General features: G+C 34.1%; 1 protein-coding gene across 1 annotated transcript; it reads right to left on the bottom strand.

The window, feature by feature from the left end:
- Nucleotides 1-848: 848 nt before the first annotated feature.
- On the bottom strand, nt 849-15,233 carry LOC114307425 (methyltransferase, putative (DUF21)). The gene is made up of 12 exons (XM_028252834.2): nt 14,812-15,233; nt 12,103-12,179; nt 11,912-11,995; nt 11,712-11,825; nt 10,930-11,016; nt 10,551-10,690; nt 10,377-10,464; nt 8,959-9,032; nt 7,471-7,592; nt 3,787-4,055; nt 1,713-1,759; nt 849-1,271 (listed from the first exon to the last, which is right to left on the bottom strand). Exons 1-12 carry the CDS (start codon nt 14,990-14,992, stop codon nt 1,136-1,138), a joined length of 1,419 nt encoding a protein of 472 aa, XP_028108635.2. The 5' UTR covers nt 14,993-15,233; the 3' UTR covers nt 849-1,135.
- Between the last annotated feature and the right edge of the window lie 3,707 nt (nt 15,234-18,940).

The following is an 18,940-nucleotide window of genomic DNA, read 5'->3' as shown; positions in this document are numbered from 1 at the left end:
ATAATATGAGGGTATTCTTTGGAAATTGATGATGAAGATAAGGGCATTTTAGTCATTTAATTCGGAGAAAAAATTATATTTCCATGCCCAACTGCACCACACTTGCGTGCATTGCACAGCCGGTTAGAATACACAGAAAAGTTAACAGTGCACTTTGCTCCATCAACCGCAGGGGAGTTATGTAGTGATATTCGAAAGTTTGGAAGTAATCCGCACATGGCATAAACCATACGAGGGTAAAATGAAATTTGCCCTAAAATGTATCCTAAAATGTATCATAAACGAAAAGAACTTCATCTTATTATTTACTATGCCGATGGTCAAACCCCAACAAGATGAAAATATGGAGAATTTGTATTCAATGCCAAACTAAATGAATATTAAAAGTTTAAACACATTAACTTCCACTAAATGAATATTCATCGGATTAGACTACAAAAACTTTACTAAGACTGATGCAAAGCAATTTGAACTTCACCAATACCAATGCAAAGCAACAAATATGTACCAAAAACACGCGCGCACACACATGAAAAAGCAAAAAAGCAAAGCAACAAATCGCTGATCCACTGAGTAAATATATATATATATATATATGCATGAAGATCATATCAAATGATTTAAATACAAACTTCATGCTGTCAAGTTTGAATTATTCAAAATAATCAAAACAACGTTGAGATTGTCTAGTACCTTAGCTAGAGTAATGAAGATACCCAAAGAGCTACTAAACTTCAAAAAATTAACTGAAAATAGCTAATTTATCTACCTCTACTTGACCCTGTGCCTAGCCATTGTGTCTGCCAATCCAAATGAATTTCAAACAATATTTTTTAATATTCTGCTTATTTGACCAAAAAGTCAATATATATATTCTGCATCGGAATCTCAACCAACAAGTGTAGCATTCTACAATCACAATACATCCTTCAGAGCAACCTACCATGCATATCCAAGCAAGGGTGAGACATCTTTGTAATCAATCAACTAGAGTAACTCTTTTACTAGACTTCCACCCTAGATTCTGATATTTTAACAAACCTAAATTTAGCCATATCATACAAAGAACAAAGAGTATAACCGCTCCATTAACAAGCCTCCTTCAGAAACTCCAGGGTTGCAAAGGGTGTCGCTGTTATTGTAAAGAAGTGGTGGAAATCGAGTTACTAGGCGCAGGAGCAGGAGCTGCTGGGAGAGAAGAGATGGGAGATTGTTGTGGTGAGCTTAGATGAGGAAGCTTTTTGTAGGATGCATGCATGTTCACCCTTATCCTGCATTACAACCAAATGTCATTCATTTTAACCATAATATTTATCTATGTTGAGTCATTTTCTCCATGTTCATGTGTCTGAATCCATGGTTTGATTGCTATTCACTAACACTAGCCAAATCAATGTTTTAATGAAAACAGGAGCATTTCATTAGCTCCATTGTCCTGATTCTTTAGAAAAAGATGATGACGGGGGCAGAACCCTCCGGAACTGTGACATGCGTACAATGACTGTAGTATGTATTTCCAGGATTTGGGTCAAGTACTCAATAGGTTTCAAAAAAAAAAAATTAGGGGGAGACCATGGCCCCTCCATAATCTCCCATAGTTTCACCTCACAGCAGCGGCAGAGACCGATGGCCCAACTCAAAAGAGGCTTTGCATTTGCATGCAAAAGGTGAATTTAAATGAAGGATGCGAGAAACAGCTGCCAATTTTTTACCTGTTGTGAATATTTACATATTCATCAGTCTCATCCAATATCTCCTCCTGAAACAACAAAATATATGAGAAATGAGATTGGTTAGTATCACTATAAAACAATAAGGGTAAATTATGCTTGCCTCCCATAAGGATTGAAGAAAATACAGCAAGCCCCATAGTTTTCGCATAATTACACCAACCTTCCTTTTAATAAGGTTTAAGGAACAAGATCTAATGCAGATGGCATGAACCTAAGAAGATAAGACACGGACACACGACACGGCACGACACGACACGGACACACCAACAAGCTAATTTTTAAAAGATGCAAGACACGACACGTGGGGGACACACATGAAATATATAATTTTATATATTTATTATATATTACATATATGAATATATCATTCAAAGATAATAAAAAATACAATGACACTAATTCCTATAAATTTATATGGTTTTGTTTTATTATTGTATCTTAAGTTGTTTTGTTCAAACTTATAATTAGTTTCACATGTGTCTAATCGATAGACATGTGTTTAAGAGATACATACGTGTGTCCTCCAAGTGTCTAAAGAATGTTTAGATCTTTAAAAAATAGGACATGTTTTGAAAAGTGTCGAACACGTGTCAGGGAAGTGTCTAAAGAGTGTCGGTGTCCGTGCTTCTTAGGCATGAGCACAAAAAGTTAAACGAGGTAAAACATACATTTCAGTTAAAAGAGAGAAAATCATTTTTCATGTTCATGACTAACAAATTACTGAGGAAAAGAGGGCTAAGTTTTATGCAATTTAAAACGTTAAGGGAAGCCAATGTAATTCTGCCAAATTTGTGGGGGGCTTACTATATTTTCTCCAAATCTAAGGAGAGGTCAGTTTAATTTACCCAAACAATAAAGCAAAGTGTTATTTCAAGTAGCATTATTCAAAACCAAACAGGAGGTGAACTGATTGGAAGGGTGAGTCGCAATTCATATCTTTAACTGTTCACTTCAAAATGACAAGAAGACCAAAGCAAAAGCGATACCCCAAAAGAAGTTTAGGAAGTGTAGTATAATAAGTAATAATAAAGACATTAACAAAGAGGTTTAGAACAAGACAAAAATATAAGTAATCAGGTGTTGGAGAAGACAAAAGAAATCGTTAAAAGTTGAAACAGCCAAACCACAGGGCAATTCCCTGTTTCAATGTCCCACAAACCAAATCAAATTAAAGATACTCTAGTTCCTCTAATTGAAGAAGGGTGATTCTTTTATAAGCAACTCTAAATTGTTACTTCTCACTAGAGATCTTATATCCTCAGATAATTATCTGCAACAGCATCCTCAAAATGGAGCTTACACAAGTTGCACATGTACCTTTCTAATAGAGTGAATTCAAAAGAGGATGTTCACGCAGCATGCCCTATCGACAAATAGGACAGACTTGAATCATGATGATTATCATTACCTACGAAGCATGGGTACTTTGACAAACATGCCGTATTGGGTACACGAAACATGTACCCAAATTTTTTCTTTAGAATTTTTGTCATACCTCAAAGTTACCTAATATATACCCAAGCCCATATAGAGGTGAAGTTAGTTCCATTGATTTATATTTTTAAATTATTTTTTATGCTTAGCAGGACTTTAAAATTAAGCTTTGGTTTGTAAATTATCTAACATAATAACATTTAATTTTGGTTTATACCTTACTTTTGACATTAAATGTAAATTGTACGTTGGATCTTAACCAATTAGTTTAACTAATTTTTGCATTACTCTAAATTTAAAATAATTTTTTTTTGGAACATCCAAGCCATACTCGTACCCTATTTTTTTAGATTTTACTATATTGTCATACTCGTACTGTACCAATACCAATACCAATACGCATGGTCTATAGTTTATTAGTGCATTTGAAAGATCATGACCACACAGCCTGCCCTAAACAGATCAGGCTTGCATCATGATGATTATCATTCCTATTTCCATAATAATTATCATGGTGATATCTATGTACGGAAGGTGCATTAGAAAAATCATATGACCAACTGATAGTTTACTGTGTTCAAGATGTCCACATACTGTAGGATCCAAAACTTCAGTATACCTGAAGAAGCTCCTCAATGACATCCTCCATAGTGATTACACCCACAACCTCTTCATTGGGTGGGAATACAGGAATGGGAACATTCTCCACATCTAAAATACAGAATGAACAACCTCTGTGTCGCTTCTTAAAAGCAGGAGTAGGCAGAGGACTTTTCTTTTTCTGTTGATCGCCTTCACTTTTAGCCAGGATCACCATGTCAGCATCATGCGACTCAAATTTCATCCCCAGCTTTTGCATACGAGCAGCAGGGTCCATCTCATGATTTTCTGATATCCCACAAGGTAAAACAGTCATATATAAGATATCAGATGACGGAAAGGATGCCAGGCACACAGAACCCAGCTGACAGTTTCAATCATCATAGCTCACAATTGATGAAAAATGATAAATGCAGCAGTAGATTAAGCTATAAAATTAGAGGGAAAAAGAAAAACGGTGCAAGTTGAGAGTTCAATATAAGAATAAAAGGAAACAGAACCCAACTGGCAGTTTCAATCATCATAGCTCACAATTGATGAAAAATGATAAATGCAGCAGTAGATTAAGCTATAAAATTTAGAGGGGAAAAGAAAAATGGTGCAAGTTGAGAGTTCAACATAAGAATAAAAGGTAAAATCCATGTTTCCCTCTGTAGTATAGTATCGGAGCAATTTACCTCCTTGTATTTTAAAAATAGGTAAATAATTCAGAACAAATTAATGAAATTTGTGCTACAAGTGCGTAAGTGCATAAGTTGAGATTTTATTTTATTATTCTTTTCTTTAATGACTGAGAACTCGGTCTAGGTAGTGTCCTTTGGAACCCCTCCAGGTGTGTAAACTTGGGGTCCAGAGGCCACCCCATAAGCCTATAAACTGGGCAAACTGGCAGAGAGTCGAGCCTCAGACTTCTTGAATAGAATCCTGGAGACTAACCATTCAAGCTAACCTCAGGGGTACCTAAGTTGAGAGTTGACATGTCAAAAATTTTTTTAGTTAAAGTCAAAATACAATGTGAAAGAACAAATATCCCCTTATCTTCATCTTCTTCCACAAAAACATAACCATAACCCTAACCCTAACCATTTTCTTCACCAAAAACCTTACCCAAAAAACTCTAAAAAAAGCACAACCACCCCCACCACCAAGCAACCTCTAGCCACCACCTGCTGCCACCAACCTTCCCTGCCACCCCCTCCCTCCTCCCTCTCCATCCGCCACCCCATCTCACCTGAACCACCACTTCCACTACTCCCTCTTCCCTCATCCACCCCCGCCACACCATCTCACCTCACATAACCACCTCCCTTCTGTCAGCCCTTAGCCCCTACCCAGCCCCACCCCGCCACTGCCACCACCCCTCTCACCTCACCAACCACTCCCTCTCCCTTCAACTACCACCCCAACTAATCCAATATGCCTTGATTTTTGTTCAACAGAAAATATGCAAGTCCAATAATTCAGTGGGTCCATAGCTCTATGATCCTTCCATCACAACAAAGAGCAATTTGATGTGCATTCTAAATTGTGACAAATTTGTGCACAAAACTAATGGTTTTCTTCTATTCATCAAGTGGTTCAGAGCATCCAAGACCCAGCGCTCATTAATTTGTGGCCAAATATCTAACATGCCGGCATTGCTCCTTGGTCTACTGCCTTCACACCCAAAATTTGCCATTTTTTTTTTTTTTTTTTCTTTAAGGTTTGTGATTCAGATGCCATGAATTGGCACAATAAGATTCTTGGGTAAACTGTTTGGGAGAAAATGGGTAGAAATTTCAAGGCCTCTAGTGCAAAGATATTACGGATATATATATATGCACATCTCTAATAGAGAAGAAAAAAAGAGATGATATAAGAGAATGAACAAGAAAAAATAGAGGGTATTGAAGTCATTTTAAATTTTTCATTAACGGCTAAGAAGCACAAACACTTTTAAAAAGGTGGCATGTCGGTGTCCTGTCCATGTCAAACACCAACACGTGTTGGACACTTTCCCAACACGTGTTAGACACTCCTCCAAACGTGTCCTATTTTTTTTAAAAAAATTTAGACTCGGATACTCTTTGGATACTTGGAGGTCACACGTGTCCTTTGCTTAAACACAACTAATTATCAGTTTGAACAAAATAACTTACAACACGATGATAAAAGAAAAATACTATCAATTTATAGAAATTAGTGTTATCTTACTTTTATTTATTATCTTAAAATGATATATTCATATATATGACATACAGTACCAAACCAAACCAAACCAAGCCTTGCCTTAAGTTATATCAAATGGGGTCGGCTTACATACAATAAATATATAAAATTATATATTTTATGCATGTCCCTCACGTGTCGTGTCTTGCATTTTTTGAAAAATGTCATGTTGGCGTGTCCATGTAATATTCATGTCGTGTCACGTGTCCATGTCCATGCTTCTTAGGTTAACGGTGTTAACATTGCATTTTAGTCCCAAAATGTGAGGGATTTTGGCTATTTTTAAAAGACGAGGGGGTAAACTACTCTAGGGTATACGTATACCACAAGGGGATAAAATGGATAACACGAGACATTTTTTAAGACCAGATTTACAAGTTCAAAATTTTTTTAAAGTTGGAGAGAGAGAGAGAGAGATCAATAAGGGTTAATTCAATTTACACACCACTAAATCTCTCAGTTCACACCATATTCTCTTATTTGCTCAATTCACACCACACCTAAATTGAAAAGTTTGATTTTATCTCATTACTCCCTTGTATTGTAAATAATATCAAATGACCCTCTTCTTTAATAAACCCAAACCCAAACCCTAACCACTACCGTCGTTGGCAGCAACAACTGCCGACAACAGTGCCCCTTGCCTCCGGTCATCGCCCCTCCACAGCCTCCCTCCTCTCTTACCGCCTCAATCAAGCAAAGCATACATCACCAGTATCTCCCCAGACGCCAACGTCACCCTAACTCCAACATCACCACTCGCCGCTTCTCCTCCCCAGCCTTCTTCCCGCTGTGGTGACCTTCTCCAGCCCCCTTCTCCAGCCCTCTTCTCCGACTCCCACTACTCGTCACCGCGTCAATCTCCGTTGCAATCGCAATCATGCCGCCCTATGTTGCGATTGCAATCACACTACCGCCTCACACTCTGGCACCCCTGCCTCATCTTCCCTACCTCATCTCAACCTCCATAGCCAACCTCTCTCCTCTTTTCTTCTTTTTCTTCCTTTTCTTCTCTTCTTCAAACCCTAGATCTGTGTTTCCCAAATCTCTCTGCTAGTAATGGCGGTAGGGACTACTATGGGTCATCGTCGATAGAGATTGGGCTGCAATGGTAGAGGGGAACGGAAGCCAAAGGCAGCGGTTGGGGACGACAGCCAGAGGCTGGTGGTAGTGGTGGTGTGTATGGAGAAATTAGGGTTTATAAGTTTGTCAAAAAAGGTCATTTGATTGTAGGACAAAATTGTTATTAAAAAAAAATTGAGTGATGGTGTGTACTGAGAGTATTGAAGGTATGCAAATAGAATTTCCCATCAATAAAATATGTCAAGATATCAATGATTGGGGGAATTGCAAGATTTTCAATAAAACGTCAAGGAGAAGGGGAAAAAAGTCTTTCAATTTGTAACAAAATCTTAAATTCAATCTTCAGTAGAACTCTTCAGCAAGTAAGTATTAAACATGGGGATTGAAGTATATCAGGAGTCTAAGTATTCACCTTCTTCAGTTTTCTTTAAACTGTCTTTTGTCTCATTCAGGTCCCTATATATAACAGCGATGTGGCTGTGACCCTTCTGAAATTCATTCAGAATATCATAAAGAGGCATGTTCTCAGAAACCCTGAAGAATACAGAAGAAAATAGACACAAGGATATTAAATAAACTGCCTTTTCTTAAAAAATAGAGTATTACTTAATATATACACGTGTACTTAATACACATTATTGTGCAACAATTCTATTTCATAATTTAATGTCATATATATTGGTTACATACTTAAATAAGATGTGCATGCAATTACAACAATCAGGGTTGCTGTAAAATATTTATTCTAGAAAGAAATGATAATACAATGATTAAACAGGTACTAGGCCCTATGGCAGATATGGAGAAAGCATAATGTAATCAGCTCCACCAAAAATGGTTCACATCCATTATTGCCTTTAGTCATGAGCAGGGAGCAAACGAACTTTTTAATTTCAACTACCACCACATAATCCTGAAGAACACCAGTTAAGAATCCAGTTGATCCTCATTAATCGAATTAATTGGGATAAAGGCCTGTTGAGTTGAACTGATCCTAATTTATGTAAGAAATATCATCACGAAACCACACAAGGAGGCAGGGTGTACATATTGTAGTCCCTTCAGCAAACATAAATCCCAAACTAGATACCCAGTTTCAACCCTCCTCACCCTACACATGTCGGACATACTGGGACACTTGGGACAAGTTGGGAACACATTGTGTCCTATTTAAAAAAATATAAAATAAATTTTTCTACCAGAATAGCATACACAAGGTTGATGAATTTGATGACATAAAATATTTGATATAAAATAAATATATAATATTAAAAATATGACATACAATAAACGAAACCAAACCTTAAGTCCCATTAAAAAATATGACATACAATAAATATGAAAAATTATATGCTTTGCATGTGTCTCCGGCGTGTTGTGTCGTGCATTTTTTAAAAATTTGCAAGTCTACATATCCGTATTGTGTCACATGTCCAAGTCTGTGTCCATGCTTCCTAGTCCTCAACTAATATAAGTAAGAAGTTTTGATCTGCCTAATTATTCAACTAATTTTACTAGGGATGACTAGAATTACTTTTACACTTTCTCAAATAATTGATTCAAGATGCAAACCATCCTAAGGACATCACTCTTCCAAATTACAGGAACTCACGACACACCTCATGCTAAAAGCCCACAACTTTAGACATGTCATGGCACAATTGACTCCTGGAAGGCTGATACAACTAAGTTTTATCTCAACTGACAAAATAATGCTATCTGAACTAGTCGGACAGGTTAATACTCTTTCTTTGCACCATGCACTCTAAAGGGCCATATATATCCTATTAAATCAAAATTAACAGTGATGAGGGATATCCTATTAACTCAAAAGAGTCAAAAGAAACAGTGACTTTTCTCACACGATAAAAGATGCATGAGAAATGAGATTCATTCTTACCGAGGAATTTTTCTTAATAACATTTTTCTGAGAGGAACTACATCTTCTGGGTCAACTGCTAAGAGATTTTTAACCTGCAGGTGTTAGAGATGACAAATTTAGTCCACATGTAAACCATAAAGAACAGAATACATATCATCCATAAAATACATACATAAAACAGGGTGCGCTACGAAAGTAAAATCTAATTTGAGGAGAAGCCCGGATTGACTATGTTATTGCATAAGAAAGAAGGATCAGGCAGTCAATTAAAAACTAGAAGTACGATCAAAATTTCAATCTACCACTTCAAATATCAATCAGTACAGTTTATCATATGAAAATTCAATCAATTCAATTAACCACAATAAACTAAAGCAGGGTCAGGTAAACAAATCCTATTATGCCATCTTATTATTAGGAAAAGGGATTCCTTGGTTTTTTTTTTTTTGACCGATCAGAGTTGCTGCCAACATGAGATCAAAGATTTAGGGTTCAAGATCACCAATGCTTTAATGTCAACTTCATGTCGTTTTGCTTAAATCAAGGCTTTGTGGGGTGACCATGCAAAAACGATGAGGCGCCATAAACATCCTTGCTGTTAATTGATGCCCTTATTACAACCATTGTTATCAATCATGATTTGAAACGTGAATCATTTTGCTAAAATAGTGAATTGTGAATTGTATCGAATCATGAATCGTAAGATTCACTTTATTTAATATAGATATAATTTTATATATATATATATAGATATATACACATACATACAAAAATACACTTTGTTTAAAATAAAAGTAAATATTAATATAATTGAATTGTATGTATGTCTCTAGTCTATAGTCTATACATATAAAATTACATATCATGATATAACTAATTGATTTTTTTATTTCTTGCTAGAGAGACGAACACGACGTTTCATGCTTTATGTAAACAAAAACATAACTAAATCGCAGTGAATCACAATGAATCATAGTAAACGACAAATTAAATCACATGATTCACTCAAATTCTTATTCAATAGCACGATTCGAAATGTTTTGGTTGAAACTCAAATTGAATCGTATGAATCGAATCGTGAATCGTATGATTCTAACAACCATGATTACAACATATACTCCATAAGGTTTTGACCTCTATTGACCTCAGCTGATCCTACACTTGTTTGAAGTAGTCAGCTGACTCAGCTCCAAAACATGGTTAAAGGTAGCACCCATGATATGTAGAATAATTAATACTACAGCTGAAACATTATTTAAGCACAATATCACAATACTTTCATTTGATTTACCCTCTACGCTCTTAACCATGCATATATATGATCTGGAAAACTTAACGCTATTAACCAAAGTGGATTAATTGGAGTAGAGGCAAAATATATGTTGCTTTAATTATGCAGAAATATGATCGACATGCCAAAAGAAAAAAAATATTACCAGGACAAGACCAATGATATTTTTTGCATTTCCAGAATAAACAGGAACTCTACTATGACCCTTTGTCATTATTGCATTCAATGTGTCCCTAAGCACAGAGATAGAAGAGATGTTAGAATATAAAAGGATTTCACCAGGTGTAACAGTAGATCAAAAAACAAGCAATAAACCCACAAAGTAAGAGTTGCATCCAGATCAAGGGAAAATGCCTTCGTTATGGGGGTCATGGCATCTTTCACTGTCTTTTCAGTCAATTCAAGTGCCCCAGCAATGATAGTTGTCTCATCATGCGTTAAATCCCCACCTTTCCCAGCCTAATCAATGAAAAAGCACACACACCATAATTCAGCTATGATAAAGATATGGAGAGGGTTAAAAAGAGGATAAAACTATAAGCCATAAGGCTAATGATCTCCTCAAAACAAATGGCTCAAGGAAAAATTTCAAGCAAGAGATTAATAAAACAGATGAAAGAGGAAAAATAAAAATTCATTAAAAAAAATAATTATATTAAACAACTCAATGTCTGGAACTTTTAAGTCAAATTGAATACCTCATTGCCATGAAAATTCACAAATGTCTTGAGCTCTGCTCTGCGTAAAAGAATAGCATGTCCCTTCCCCAACATCCAATCCAAAACCTAAATAGGATGTCAACAAGAAGGGGGTGATTTGAGGGCGACATATTTGCTCAATCAAAAGAAAAGAGTAACAATCTAAGAAGCAAGACACGCAGCAAAAACACGGCATAGAGATGCCAACACGATAATTTTCAGAAAAATGCATCACGTTACATTTGGGAGACACACAAAATATATAGCTTTATATATTTATTATATGTCATATATATGAATAGTTTATTCAAATAAAATAAAAAAAATTCAACATAACACTACTTAAAGTTCAATGGAAGAGGACTAACAATTATAAATCTATATTGTCTTTTCTTTTTATCATTATATTCTAAGTTATTTTGTTCAAACTTATATATGTTTATATGTGTCTAAGTGATGAACACAAAGAATGAGAACGAAAAAATAAAATATTAAGTTTTATGTATTATGTCATTCTAGATTAATAAAAAAAAAATGACAAGAAGCAAAAGAAAATAAAAGGTCCTAGTATCAAATGTAGGCTTCAATGCATAAAAATTTTAGTTACTTTAATTTTTCTACATTTATCAGCAACCAAAAATAGAAATTCAATTCAACTTCCTATAAAAATAAAAATAAAAAATACCCCATGCTGAATAAAACTCAAATTATAGACATAGAAAAAAATACACATAACATAACTAAACGCATCAATTATGCCTTAATAATTCAAGCATGTATACCTTACTAATCGGATAAGCAACAGGGAAGAACGCCCAGAGTAGAGCACGGACTAAAGGTGCCACAGTTGCTCCTACAGTCAACCCATATTGGGTACAAATCGCTTGAGGCAGTATCTGCAATCAAAATAACTTTGAGGATCATATGGTACCACGAGAAACAAAACCATGACCAATTTATTTTCATGTTATTGATATCTCACCTCTCCAAACGCGAGGATGAGAGTTACTGAGATCAGGATTGCAGCCCACGGAGGCACAAGCTTGTTCAAAAATATGGGAAGGGACTACACGGACCAAAAAAAAAAAAAACAAAAAGAAAAAAAAGGTTAAATTTGGATTGAAATAAACAATTTAGTATTAGTATTAGTCGGTTGAATGAATTTTAACAAACCTCCATTGCTAAAGAGTTGCCAATCAACAAGGTACAGAGCAAAAGGTGTTGATTCTTCACAACTGGAAATATCTTAGCTGACATAAACAAAGAAAACACTTCAAAAAACTACTGATAATAATAATAAAAATAATAATAATAAAACCACACATATTCAACTTTGCAAATTGGGTATTTAGGTTTTTTTGTAAGGAATTTTTTTGTAGGTGGGCCTATATAGATCAAATAATTATACATTGTATACTGGTAAATGAAATATGAGTGGTGTTAGTTAAACCCATTAAATTATGATACATACAGAAACATGACTAGGTCATGAACAGATCTCTAATAACACATAATAGTTGTCATGTTATATGCACTAAAGGAGTATGGGCTAAATCATGTATAGAGAACATTTTAGGCCCACTTATAATTCCATTTATTTATGATGGACTAATATGTAATTGAGACTTTATAAATATGTGATTAAGGTTCTCACGCCAACCCTAGATCCATATCATATTTTCCCATCAGTGTTCGGTGTGTGAGAGACTATGAAGCATGGGTACTTTGAAAAACATGCCGTAACTGAACCAGGTACTTACCGGCATATAGTACCTCGTATAGTACTCCACGTATACAAAAAACATATCCAAATTTTTTCTTTTAAATTTTTGGCATACCCAGACGTACCTAGTATATACTCAAGTCGTACCGTACCTCAGTTGAAACCTATGAAGCACCGACACGTCCTCAGGGCCTGCGTACGAGTGTCGGACACGTGTCGAACACGGACAAGCGTCGGACACGGACACGCGTCGGACACGCGGTGGACACGTGTCCGACACTCTCTCTAACGCGTCCTCTTTTTTTTTTTAATTTTTGCAGTCAGAGACGCCATGGACACGCTGTGACACTTTCCGAACACGCCTGAGGTGGATCGAAGCCCTAACTGAAAGAGAGAAAGAGAGAACCCTAACTGAAAGAGATAAAGAGAGGAAGCGATCGAGGGAGAAGAGGAGACAGAGAAAGAGATCAAGGGAGAAGAGGAGACAGAGAAAGAGATCAAGGGAGGAGAGAAGACAGAGATCGAGAGAGGAGATGAGAGGAGACAGATAGAGACAGAGAAAGAGATAGAGGGAGGAGAAGAGAGGAGCCTAACCTGTTCAGTTCAATGAAGAAGCTGAGGTATTTGTCTGCTCTCTTCTTCTTCGCCTCGTCCTCTTCATCTTCTGTTTCCATCTTCTTCTCCTTCGTCTTCTTCGACTTCTCCTTCTCCTGTTCTCTCTCTCTTTGATTTCACTTCCCTCTTTGCTGATTCACTTTCTCCTCTTTTTTTATTTCACCCGTTTCTCTCTCTCCCCTTTTATTTCCTTCACTCTTTTTTTTTTCTTTTTTCTTGTTTCTTTTTTTTATCTTTATTTTTGTTAAGATTAAAATTTATAAAATAAATTATTTTTATTTAAAAACACTCATTTTTTATTAAATTTTTTTAAAAACTATGTTTATTAATTTTATTATTATTATAATCGTATAAAAATTAATGATTTTTTTTTATTTTAGATATACAATAAATAAAAAAAATTATATATATTAAACGTGTCCCCAACGTGTCGTTTCCCCCATTTTTTTAAAATTTGTGTATCCCTGTATCTGTGTCCGTACTTCATAAGTTGAAACAATATTTTTTTCTACTATAGAGATAAAACTCCATTCACTAGACTTCTTTTTATTTTTAATTTTATACATAGCATGATTTAAAATTAAACTATGGTTTGTAAGTTATTTAATATACTGACATTTAATTTTGATTTATACCTTTACTTTTGGTATTAAATGTTAATTACAGGTTGAATCTTAACAAATTAAACTATTTAATTAATTTTTACATTACTCTAAATTAAAAATAAATATTTTTTTACGAACGTACCAAGCCGTACTCGAATCCTACTTTTTTTTAAATTTTACCGTATAGACGTACCCGTATCGTACCAATACTTATACCTGTACTCGTGCTTCATAGGTGAGAGATAACGGGAGAGGTAGTAGGATTCTGAAGTGAAAGACAATAATCACCAATAAAATCTACCACTTAAATGATCTCCATCAATGATAAGTACACAATTGTTGTTATTTTCTTCTATTAAATTGATTTGAGATTTTGGAATTTATTTCTAAGTGAAATCCCACATTCTCCACTGCCTAATTATGAAGACTAGTGTTATACAAACAAACTTTTCAAACAAATTTTCCTTACAAACTGATGTGTCAACTAGTAGTAAGTTGTGCCTCATTTCACATTCCAAAATTGTATCACTCCATGCCACATCAGTTTGTAAGAAAAGTTTGTAAATTTTTTTTTGTTTTGTTTGTATAGCACTTTCCAATTATGAAATCTCAGTTAGGTCACTCAGTTCCCAAAATCAGCACAAGCTGGGCCCCACACACACCATCATCAGTTATAAATTCAATTCCTTCCATCAATCAGTACTCAAAACCTAAGCCAAATAAGGTATAGCTCCACTTTTGATTCAGAACTCAGTGAGTTGACTCAGTCTTGAAATCCAAACATGATAGCTTTCCCACAATAGACATTTTTGAGCTCAAACAAAAAAATGGGCAAGCTCGTAGATTGATCAAAACCCAATCAGAATTAACAATCTAAAGGCACAAGACCCAAATTTGAATTGCTATAAGTAGAGAGAGAGAGAGAGAGAGAGAGAGTACCGGCGTGGATGCGATCTTTGGGACGGCCGGACTTCATGAGGACTTCGAGGTCGACGAGGCCGAGAGACATGAGTCCGAGAGTGAGACCAGCCATGAGACCAGCGAAGGCAACAAGTCCTATCACTATCAACACATACAGCGCGAACGTTGACCCACAGCACGACACTTCCGGCGCTTTCATCTCTCTCTCTCTCTAAAACTCTTTCTTCTCTCTCTAAAATTTATGAAATTGTGAAGATTTTGGTCGTGCGGAGAAGAGAAGGGAAGGTTTGTCTGCACTTTCGATGGTGTGCCTGTGTTTGAACTCTGTCTTTGCAGTTCAATTTTAAGACTATTTTTATGGTTTTTTTGGGGGATGGGTCCCGAGTCGGTCAGAATTCAGAACTCGAATCGACCGCTAGTGTGCCAACATGTTAAACAGTCTTATCTCGTGGGTATTTATAGGTTGTTATTTTACGTTTTGACTATTTTGATAAATTAAAATTTTGAATAAATTATTAATAAATTTTAATAGTTATATTTAATTTTTATTAAGTCTTATTAAAATAATTCTTTGTAAAATTATTGCTAAAAATATTTTTTTGTGATAATTTTTATATATGTCGCTAAAAATTAATAATTAATGATTTTTTTTATGATTTTTATAAATTATCGTTAAAACTTATAATTAATAATTTTTTTTATGATAATTTTTTTTTCATAAGACCTATTAAACAATAAAATCTACTTATTAAGATTTACATGTAAGTACCTCTAAAATTACCCACATAAATACCCCTAAAATCTACTTATGGGATAGTTAAATTTTTAAAAGATAGTTAAATTTTGGGCAAATTACAAACACCTCCCTCGAGATTTAGTGAAAATACAGATTCCTTCCTGAAGTTTGAGAAATTACATCCCTTCCCCTGAGGTTTATATTTCCATAACAAATTGCCCCCTGAAGTTTTTATTTTCATACAGATTCCCCCATAATTTCCCCTAATTTGTTATGAAAATTTGAAGTCATGGGGCAATTTGTAATTTCTCAAACCTCATGAAGGAATTTATATTTTCACCAAACCTCGAGGGGGTGTTTGTAATTTGCCCTTAAATTTTTGGTTAAATTACCCATTAACCAAAAGCTACCCATTATATTTTAAAAGATAGTTAAATTTTTTTGTATTTTGATATGATGTTTATATGAAAAAAAATAAAATGATTATAGATTTGATATAATATTTTGTTTTATTAATTATTTTAATCTATTTTATTCTTTTGTAAATTTTATCTCAAAAGATAAAAAATAACTTTTGCCCAACACCCATTGTGTGTGGGTCCCAAGGGCCCTGTTTGTTTTAGGGTGTGGATGGTAGGACGTGATTAGGATGGAGATGGGGCCCATTTACTACTATGTTTATTTGTAGAGTTAGGGAATGGATTATGATGGAAGAGTGGATTAAGATGGAGGTTAAAAGAGTGATTGGGAAGGAAGAGGTGGAGGTGGTATTAGAAAAATAGTGAGGGGACTAAAAAAAAAAAAATATTTTTTTTTTATATGTTGGGCATTTTTTTAAATATTAATATTTATTTTTTGTATTTTTTTATTTGTTTTATTATTTTATATAAAAATAACTTAACAATTCCTACACTAACAACTATTATCAAAACAAACACAATTTTATTTAATTCTCTCACTATTAATCCCTTCATTATAAATTCCTTCTATTCTACCTATGAAAACAAACGTGTCCAACCACCTACAAGTTTTCCACTGCTATAGATTCTTGACCATCCATTTTGAATAGGACTTTGGCCCCGTTTGTTTGGACAGTTAGAGGGGGGATTGAGATTGGTAGTGAGGTGAGATTTACTAACATTGTGTTTGTTTTGAGAGATGGAGAGGGAATGATAGTGAGTTCCGGATTCGGATGGACCTCTCCAAGGGGATTTAGATGGGCCTTCAAGACTTGGTATTAGAAAAATAGTCTGCCGGACTAGAAAAAAAATTTATTTGTTTTTTATTTTATTGTTTACATGTTGGGCATTTTTAAAAAAAATTAATGTTTAATTTTTTATATTTTTTGTTAAGTAAAAATTATTATTATTATTATTTTTTTCCTGAAATTTTTTTTTTATTTATTTATTTAAAATTTTTTACATATTGGGCATTTTTTTAAAAATATTAATGTTAATATTTTTGTATTTTTTCATTTATTTTATTGTTTTATATTTATTTTATATAAAAATAATTTAATAACCCCTACACTAACAACTATTATCAAAACAAATATAATTTTACTTAATCTCCTCACTATCAATACCCTCACTAATATTCTCTTATTATAAACCCCGCCACTATAAATCTCTATCATTCTAACTCTGCAAACAACCGGACTTTTGTTAATCAGGTGATGCAATAATTAGTTTTCACTCCTCCAGATTCTCCTCCGTTCAATTTTGGAACGTGATCCATCCCTATAAAGTGTTATTTTGGAACGTGATCCATCCCCATAAAGTGTTACTTTAAAAGAATAGTTAAAAGTTATTTATAAATTTTCATTTATTTTAGGTCATATTACTTTTTTATATTTTTTTTAACAAATAAAAAATTAATTTTTAATCACCTCCTCAAAATAACATAAAAAATCTCCCACAATGCATCCTTTCATCGGACTATAAAAGGGTTTTTTGTTAGAATTTTTTATGAAAATGTACATCATGGTTAGAGGTATAAAAAAGATTTGAGGCTCGTGGATAACTCGAAATTCGCCTACAGTCTAGGGTGAGCCCAGCCCGGGACCTTAAGTCATCATTTTGAAGTCCAACTCAGCCTGTGGGCCTGGCCCGTCTAGCCCAGCCCATCAACATGCTCAAAACCCGGCCCACCTAAAATTTGGTGTCATTTTTAGTAGAAAAGAATAAAATTTTAATAGAAAAAAAAAATTGTACAACGCCCACTCAAGGTTAGAATACCCCGAGGCCTGTGCCTAGGCCCAATTTTCTAGCCCCTAAGCCGATCCAGTCCGGCCCGAACTTTGGCAAGAGCCTAAGCGACCCGACATGAGTCGGACCGGACCAGCCCCAATTTACACTCCTAATCCCAACTGTCCAATTTTAATGGAGTTAGGGTAGGTGTTGTGAGCCGTACACAGGAATTATTGTTGTGTTGTTTATAAATGTCATACCTTCAAAAAGCATCAATTTGATCCAATGTAGTGAGTTCTTTCATCAATCACATTTATATTCAATTTTATATTTTAAATTACACATATTATTGAATACAAATGTGATTTAATAAAAAGATTATTGAATGAACAATTTTATTTTTTATAAATATCTCTACTCAATATATCATAAAAAAATAAACAACTTAAATTATCAAAATAAATTTTGAAATGAGCCCTATAATCCACACAAAAGTAACAGTTGTGCATGGCTCTGTAATTCCAATTTTTAATAGACCACTGCATTGATTTGATGATGTAAGTCATACACTTGGTTCTTGTTTGGAATAGATTTTTTCAGCTCGGCTTTTTAGTTATTTGATTATTTTAGTCTGGTTAAAAAATTTATGTTTAAAATAATTTTTAATTTTTTTAATTGATTTGATGGTTATGAAATAAAAAATAAAATGGTTATAATTTAAATGTGGTATTTTTTTATTAATTATTTTAGATTTTTTTTAAAAAAAATTTTATGGACTATTTTAATTCAAAAGTTACATCGCAAACGTAGCCTTGGTCAAAAGTTGAGTAACAAATGTAGTTAAAAATATTTTTTGGGCGGTAAATTTATAATTGCGGACATGGCCACCTTCAATTGTGAAAAAAACACAATAATAAGTTTCTTAACTTACATCTTTCTAACAAAAAAATAAAATGAAAAACTAACTAATTAGAATTAATGCAAAGGAACTCATTTAATGTAAGTGAATTAATGTAAAACAATAATTATTAGTGATAAAATATATATATATTTTTAAATATGATATCCTTTTCTTGAATGCACCATACTAAAGGGTGTGCACTTATGCACCTTATAACTATAGAGGAAACTAATATAATTCTATACTTTTTAAGTCATAACTGGAAGGGAAAAAAAATCATAATCAAATATTTCAAAATAATGTCATAATTAAATAAGAAAA

Source organism: Camellia sinensis, chromosome 6 (genome assembly GCF_055761805.1).
Source record: "Camellia sinensis isolate YWXY chromosome 6, ASM5576180v1, whole genome shotgun sequence".
NCBI classification, from domain to species: domain Eukaryota; kingdom Viridiplantae; phylum Streptophyta; class Magnoliopsida; order Ericales; family Theaceae; genus Camellia; species Camellia sinensis.
Note: the sequence above shows the minus strand (reverse complement) of the source record. Positions and strands in the feature narration are given on the sequence as shown.

What these genes read in the sequence shown, in the direction of transcription:
- LOC114307425 (XM_028252834.2), bottom strand. Translation starts at nt 14,992, where the DNA reads ATGAAAGCGCCGGAAGTGTCGTGCTGTGGGTCAACGTTCGCGCTGTAT. An exon ending in TTTAAAGAAAACTGAAGAAG is followed by an intron (nt 4,056 to 7,470) that starts GTGAATACTTAG and finishes GTGGGATATCAG; the next exon opens with AAAATCATGAGATGGACCCT. An exon ending in TATGTAAATATTCACAACAG is followed by an intron (nt 1,272 to 1,712) that starts GTAAAAAATTGG and finishes GTTGTAATGCAG; the next exon opens with GATAAGGGTGAACATGCATG.